Source organism: Microtus ochrogaster, chromosome 1, assembly GCF_000317375.1.
Source record: "Microtus ochrogaster isolate Prairie Vole_2 chromosome 1, MicOch1.0, whole genome shotgun sequence".
Taxonomy (NCBI): Eukaryota; Metazoa; Chordata; class Mammalia; order Rodentia; family Cricetidae; genus Microtus; species Microtus ochrogaster.
The window spans coordinates 58,016,691-58,023,575 of NC_022009.1; the positions used below are offsets into that span (position 1 = coordinate 58,016,691).

Consider the following 6,885-nt stretch of genomic DNA (forward strand, 5'->3'; position numbering starts at 1 on the left):
AAGCACAAACCCAGTTGCTCTGCTAGGCACTCACCATAAGCCCAGCCTCCATCTCTGCAGTAAGAAGTAAATCGGACACAAGAACTTAACAGTTACAGTTGCTAGGAAGCTACAACTACTACAAAGACTAACACCTCGCTTAACTTAAAAAAAAAAAAATGTGGTTCCTATTAGCACTTTTCCCCCATACAGAGCTAGGGTCCGCCCTCCCCCAGGAGACAGATTATCGACCCCTAGAAAAATGATCTAGGGGTTCTCCAAGCGCTTGGGTATTTTTTAATGTCAAAGCTTCCCAGCTTCATAGAAGTGGGGGGGGGGGGGTAAGGGACAGCCAAATGTCCCTGCACTACTAGGAGCCTGGAATGGGCAAAACACAGACGGCCTAAAACCACTCATTCGTCCTTCCTCGAAGAAATTTAAGAGAAGCGAATCCCTGCAGCCAGCCAGCATTTCCACTCTTGGGTTTTCAAAAGATCAAAAACCGGAAAGGACCTGCAAAGTGGCAAGCGCTAAGAGGAACCGCCCAGCAGGTCTGCGTCCTTGGGATCTCAGCAGCTCAGGACCCCACTTCGAACGGAGATGGGAAACCCCAGGGAAAGAAGGGTTCTTGCAGAGGCCTGGGTTTACTGAGTGCAGGCTGCAGGGAAGTACCTAGAGGGGAAGGGGCCTGGTCGGGAGGACTTTCCAGCCACTCAGGGCTCATCAAAAAGTTCCCCGTACATGACCCCAGTGGCTCATCCCAGGGAGTTTCTCCAATGAACCCCAGCCCTGGGTTTAGGCTTAGGCTCCACAGTCCAGGACCCAGCCAGTTCTTTTTCTAGTCTGACTGGCTGGAAATTCCCCCGCCTGACCCCGCCCCTGAGAAATCCCCTGCCAGCGTTTATAGGGCGCCGCGGCGGCGCTGGCGAGCCTACAACAGTCGGAACTCGCAGCCCAGCAGCCAGCAGCTTGCAGCCCCGCGCAGCCCCGCACGCAGCCCCGCGCAGCCATGTTTCAGCCGGTCGGCCAAGGCCAGGACTGGGCCATGGAGGGCCCGCGGGACGGCCTCAAGAAAGAGCGGCTGGTGGACGATCGCCACGACAGCGGCCTGGACTCCATGAAGGACGAGGAGTACGAGCAGATGGTGAAGGAGCTGCGCGAGATCCGCCTGCAGCCGCAGGAGGCGCAGCTGGCCGCCGAGCCCTGGAAGCAGCAGCTCACGGAGGACGGAGACTCGTAAGTGGCGGCGGGCACGGGCGAGACGGGTCGCGCGGGAGGGAGGCCCGCGGCGCGCTCGGGGCTTTGCACTGCGGGGCTGCGATCGCCGGGGCCTCTGCCTCCCCCCCCCCCCCAGTTCTCCCAGCTCCCCAGCTCCCCTACCCCCCTCCCGGGCGCCCGAGACCTGGCGTAGCCGCCGATCGCAGGCCGGGGGGCGGGGCGGCAGCGGGGACGCCAAGTCCCAGCTTGGCAGAGTTTAGCGCGCAGCCGCGGGGCCGCGAAGGGGAAGTACAGGGCGTTGCGTTCCGAGCGGCCGAGGGGAGGGCGGGCCGGTCTCGCCGGCGCCCGCCCGGAGGGGGTGGTGCACGGAAAGTCCCTGGGCGCCTGCCAGGAACACTCAGCTCATAATAACCTCGCGGAAAACACCGCGGGCCGCGGCCTCCAGAAACCCCGGCCTTGCGCAATCCCCCGCAGCCCACGCCTCTCGGGGGCCCCACGCAGTGCGCTCACCGCCCCTTGGGGGCTTTCCCTGTCATCCTTCAGGTTCCTGCACTTGGCAATCATCCATGAAGAGAAGACTCTGACCATGGAAGTGATTCGGCAGGTGAAGGGAGACCTCGCCTTCCTCAACTTCCAGAACAACCTGCTGCAGGTGCGCGCTTGCCCAGCTGTGCCCTCTTTGACCTGGTGGCGGAGTTGGATGTTAGCTCAGTCGCCCCCGAAGAGTTTCTAAATTAATAGTCACTGAGCTCTTATCTGCCCTGGCCTTTTACAAAATTCAAATGAGCCAACGTCTTAGAGCTTGAGGAAAATCCCAGGGGTTTAGTTTTGGTTTTATGACCCACCTGGGGCCTCATGTTTGCTGATGTCCTGTAGCCATCTGGGAGAAGCAGAATCCACAGCAGAGATGTCTGGGGTTCAGGAAACCCAAGACGATGGGTTTGCCCCATGGCTTATCCCCTTTCTGTTTCCTCTTCCGTTTGTAGACTCCACTTCACTTGGCTGTGATCACCAACCAGCCAGGAATTGCTGAGGCACTTTTGGAAGCTGGCTGTGATCCTGAGCTCCGAGACTTTCGAGGAAATACCCCTCTACATCTTGCCTGTGAGCAGGGCTGCCTGGCCAGTGTAGGAGTCCTAACGCAGACTTGCACACCCCAGCATCTCCACTCCATCCTGCAGGCCACCAACTACAACGGTAGGTCTGCCCGTCCATCCCAGGACACAGGGAGAGGTGGGCCCACTTTAGGCTAGAGCTTCAACTCTCAACACATATAAAAAGTTCAGACAATATGGACTTTTAAAAATTCCCACTTTGGTGTCTATGTAGTGTTCAATCTGAACCTAGAACTACGTTCTTAAAAAACTGGGGATATTTGTGATTGTCCCATAAGATAGGGCATGCGCTGTGTGTGTGTTGAAACAAGTAGTTATGGTTTTCGTCTCTTCCCTAGGCCACACGTGTCTGCACCTAGCCTCCATCCATGGCTACCTGGGCATCGTGGAGCATCTGGTGTCTTTGGGTGCGGATGTCAACGCGCAGGTGAGTACATCTCCTTCCAGATGGAGCCCCTCGGTGCCTCCTGAGCTCTTCCTAACTCGCTCTTCCTGCAAGCGTGTTTCCGGATGGCGCCCTAAACATGCCCAACGGCTTTTGGTTTCAGGAGCCCTGCAATGGCCGGACAGCCCTCCACCTTGCGGTGGACTTGCAGAATCCTGACCTGGTCTCGCTCTTGCTCAAGTGTGGCGCTGATGTCAACAGAGTCACCTACCAAGGTTACTCCCCCTATCAGCTCACCTGGGGCCGCCCGAGCACCCGGATACAGCAGCAGCTGGGCCAGCTGACCCTGGAAAACCTTCAGATGCTGCCGGAGAGCGAGGATGAGGATTGCTACGACACAGAGTCCGAGTTCACGGAGGATGAGGTGAATGCTCGCTTACTGCCAGGACGGCCCAGTCTCCCTCAGCCCTCTTACGTCCCTAGAGCTAGTCTTTATTCTCGGGGTCACAGCGTAATTATTTAACTTCTCAAACTCAGCTTGCAAAACCAGTATCCCAAGAGCTTGTCTCTCTGATTTGCTTTAATAGCGTATCCTTGGGGGCGGGGGTCCGGAGCTTGAACCCAGGCCTTAACACGTGGTATCAGGCATGTGTGTTCCACCATTGAGGTACACCTCCTGCAATAGCTTAGTTTTTTTTTTAAGGAGAGAACCAATAAAGGAAAGCGCCTACTGCCTGGGGGATTGGTTATATTCGGGTTCAGGAGGAAAGAGCCCAAGAATATGAGTTATTGGCAGAAGCAGCCCTCCTGTCTTCACAATGTCTAGGAATTTAATTTGCCTTTCCCCCTCTTGTTTCAGCTGCCCTATGACGACTGTGTGTTTGGAGGCCAGCGTCTGACGTTGTGAGTGCAAAGAGTCAGAGAACATGGACTTGTATATTTGTACAAAACAAGAGCTTTTATTTTTCTAAAAAGAAAGAAAAGGAAAAAAAAAAGGGTATCCTTACCAGCACACGGTCTCGCCCCGAGCATCCCCCTGCGGTGATTTCAGCCTTCGTTTTGTTGTTTCTGTGAAATTTGGGGAAACAGATCATCGGAATTCAAAGAAAATGTCTTTTGAAGTTGATGTTTGTGGGGTTTGGGGAGGTGGTTTTCCAGACGCTAATGAAAGGACCACAGTTTATTTATTGTGCTTTTGATTGGACCGACCTAGATCTAGTAGCTGACCCCAGTGTGTCCTCCCATGTGAGAACCAGGTGTTCAGTGGTGTGTGCTTACGTCACTCCGGCTGAGGTGTGTGTTACCCTCCTGTAAATGTTGTATATGGTGTATTTTGTTGGTAATTATTTTGGTACTTCTGAGATGTATATTTATTAAACAGATTTTTACAAACAGCATCGTCCTGCTCATTAGCTGGTCTGAGAGTAGCTTGTTCCTGAGGGCTGGGGGACTGAGAGCTGGGGCTGTGGGGGGGGCGGGGTGCACAGCCAGCTACGGAAGCCCAGAGCAGCTCCTCACTTTAGGCCCAGCCTCCCAGCGAAGCTTTGTAGCAGCCCTGTAACCCCTGTGTGGGCGAGAGGCTCCTGCTAGGGTGACAGGAAATGCCAGCCTTGGGCTGGGGTACCAACGAGCCACCTGCTCTGTCACTGAAGGCTCTGTTGTCATTTTCTCCTTGATTTAAGCGGTTCCAGAACCCTGCTGTCACTTTAGAACTTTAGTCTGCACGAGAGGAATCTGCCGAATTCATTTGTCGTAGCTGGGAAAGTTCTCAAGAGCGGGCCTGGACTCAGAAGTACCGTCCTGACACCCAGCAGACAGACACCTCGAGACTTCTCATGTATTGACTGGGCTGTCGTAGACATTGCACAAGACTAAAATAGACAATGCTGGGCATCTAGTGCTGAGGAAGAAAAAATACGGCTATTGTACAACATCCTGTGTTTCACAGGGGAAGCAGGAGAGCCAGAGAACAGCTTGTGCGGGGAACGCTGAGGAGAGGAAGCTGGCTCCCTGACCTAATGCAGGCTGTTAACCGTAAGGCCACGCATCTGTTTCGTCTGTTTCGTCACTAACCGTAGTCTCAGGGCTAGTAAACTTGGGGGAAGTCTTTTCATCCGCACAGTGTACTGATTCTACTGAGTGATTCTGCCAAAGGCGATTTCACAATTGTCAGTCACTTGTGAAATTCCATTTAGACGCTTGGTAGTTAATGTTTTTGTCCTCAGAATACATCTCTTGTTTTGGGAGAAAGAAGTGAGGTGACATTATGTCAAATGCCAGAATGATAGGTAAATAAAATGAACGTGCTTCAGCTTATAGCGAGCAGATACTGCTACCGTACTTCCTTATCCGGTTCTGGATCTACACATGATGTCAAAAAGGTGATCATCGGATCTCTGTGAGTTCGAGACCAGCCTGGTCTACAGAGCTAGATCCAGGACAGGACAGGCTCCAAAGCCACAGAGAAACCCTTTCTCGAAAAACCAAAAAAAAAAAAAAAAAAAAAGTGATCATCTTCCTCTTACCCCAATACTCTGTGTGTCTTAAATAGAAAAGCACTATTGCAAACTGAGCAAAGCTAGCCACGTCCCGCTCCTGCAACCATAGTCTGTCTGGATCTAAGCACTGTGGTGGTCCCTGTGTCCCCTGCCAGGTGCCCCAGGATCTACCTCAGAGCACCTGTTCAGGTGTCCAGTGCTGACCACAGCAATGCTGATTTAGGCTCGCTCAGCTAAGTGAGCATATAAGTGCCTTATATGCTAATGAACAAGGGGGAGAAACTTGGTCTTAGCTTCTTAAGGCAGGTTCGCTAGCTAGCGCACGCCTTTAATCCCAGCACTTGAGAGGCTGAGGCAGGAGGATCTACATAAACAAAAGCACGTCAGTCACAAAATCAAGGCACACCTATACAGGCTCACTTTTGTTCTGTGTGGAAGGTTGGGGAAACAGAACAAGAAGTGGTCTACCTTTCCTTGACCTCAGGCCAACTCTTGCCTAGGGCCATCATTCTCTGTGGTGGTGGAGGGAAGGTCCTCCTCTGAGTCACGTGAGCCCATGGAGTTAATGCCCTGCACAAATCCTGAGGTAGCTAGGCTCAGTGAAAGACTGAAGTTCATCCTCATCCCTCATTCTTGTCTCTGTTATGTCTGCTGGTTAGATGGCTAGAGAAAAATTTAGAACAGAAATGACTTTAGTAAGTCTTCAGTTTGCTCCCAATAGGATAGTTTGGACAGAAAGCCCTCCTTCATACCCCTAATTTTCTCCTGGAAGTTTCGTTGGGACAGGGAAAGATGAAGGAGCCTGGGAAAGATGAAGGAGCCTGGGAAAGAGGGAAATAACAGCATGCAGAAATAGAGCCACGTGAGCAACTTCCTCGAGTTTTGATCTTCGTTCGTCCTGCCTGTACCTCCTGCTGCTGCAGGACACGCTGCCTTGACAGGGCAGGTGGACCGGTTTTTTCCATCCGGAAAAGTTTTTCTATAAAGGAGGAAAGAAACTCCAGTCTGAGCAATCTAAGGCCTGGAAACGCTGAAGGATGGGGGTGGCTTACATTGAAACGTCTCATGTCCTGGAAGTGATTAAACCATGACAACCAGAACTGAGCAAGGAGGAGTGTTCTCCCCGTCTCCTGTCCCCGTCAGTCCCCCCCGTCCCCCCCCCCCCGTGTCCCCAAGCCCCACAACTTCACTAACCCGCCTAGGGTAATTGTTTGATGAAAAAGGTCAGGTTTCTCGAAGCTCATTCAGGAACTCACCCAGAGAAGCATTCCCCAACCTCTGATCCCTGTACAGAAACATCCAGGTTGTTTCCACATTTTGAAGTAAGGGAACGTTACAGGAACCAAAACTTGCCGTTCTGTGTGTTTCCCTCCCAAGAAGTGGGACGGACTCTTGGTCTCATTCATGCGTTTGCATTATGAAGAATTATTCTCCAGTCCTCCCAGAGGCCCACAGATGAGCTGGCCGGGGCCTCTGTCTCAGAACCCCTTGCTCAGGAGGAGAGAGAGCCAGAGTTCCAGGCAGGGTCACCCAATGCAGAGTAGGGGGCAAGGGGATCTGGGGCTTCTGTCCCAGTTAGCTAACAACCCAGCATTGGCACCCTTTTGACAGGGGCAAGAAAGCAAGCTAGGTTCAGAGCAAAAGTGACGTCCAGTCTGGGATTAAGTCCACCATCCACAACACGGTTCAC

At 52.9% G+C, this 6,885-nt stretch overlaps 1 protein-coding gene across 1 annotated transcript; it reads left to right on the forward strand.

The window, feature by feature from the left end:
- Nucleotides 1-767: 767 nt before the first annotated feature.
- On the forward strand, nt 768-4,084 carry Nfkbia (NFKB inhibitor alpha). The gene is made up of 6 exons (XM_005343723.2): nt 768-1,215; nt 1,741-1,849; nt 2,184-2,394; nt 2,651-2,739; nt 2,861-3,121; nt 3,557-4,084. Exons 1-6 carry the CDS (start codon nt 989-991, stop codon nt 3,602-3,604), a joined length of 945 nt encoding a protein of 314 aa, XP_005343780.1. The 5' UTR covers nt 768-988; the 3' UTR covers nt 3,605-4,084.
- The last annotated feature ends 2,801 nt before the right edge of the window (nt 4,085-6,885 follow it).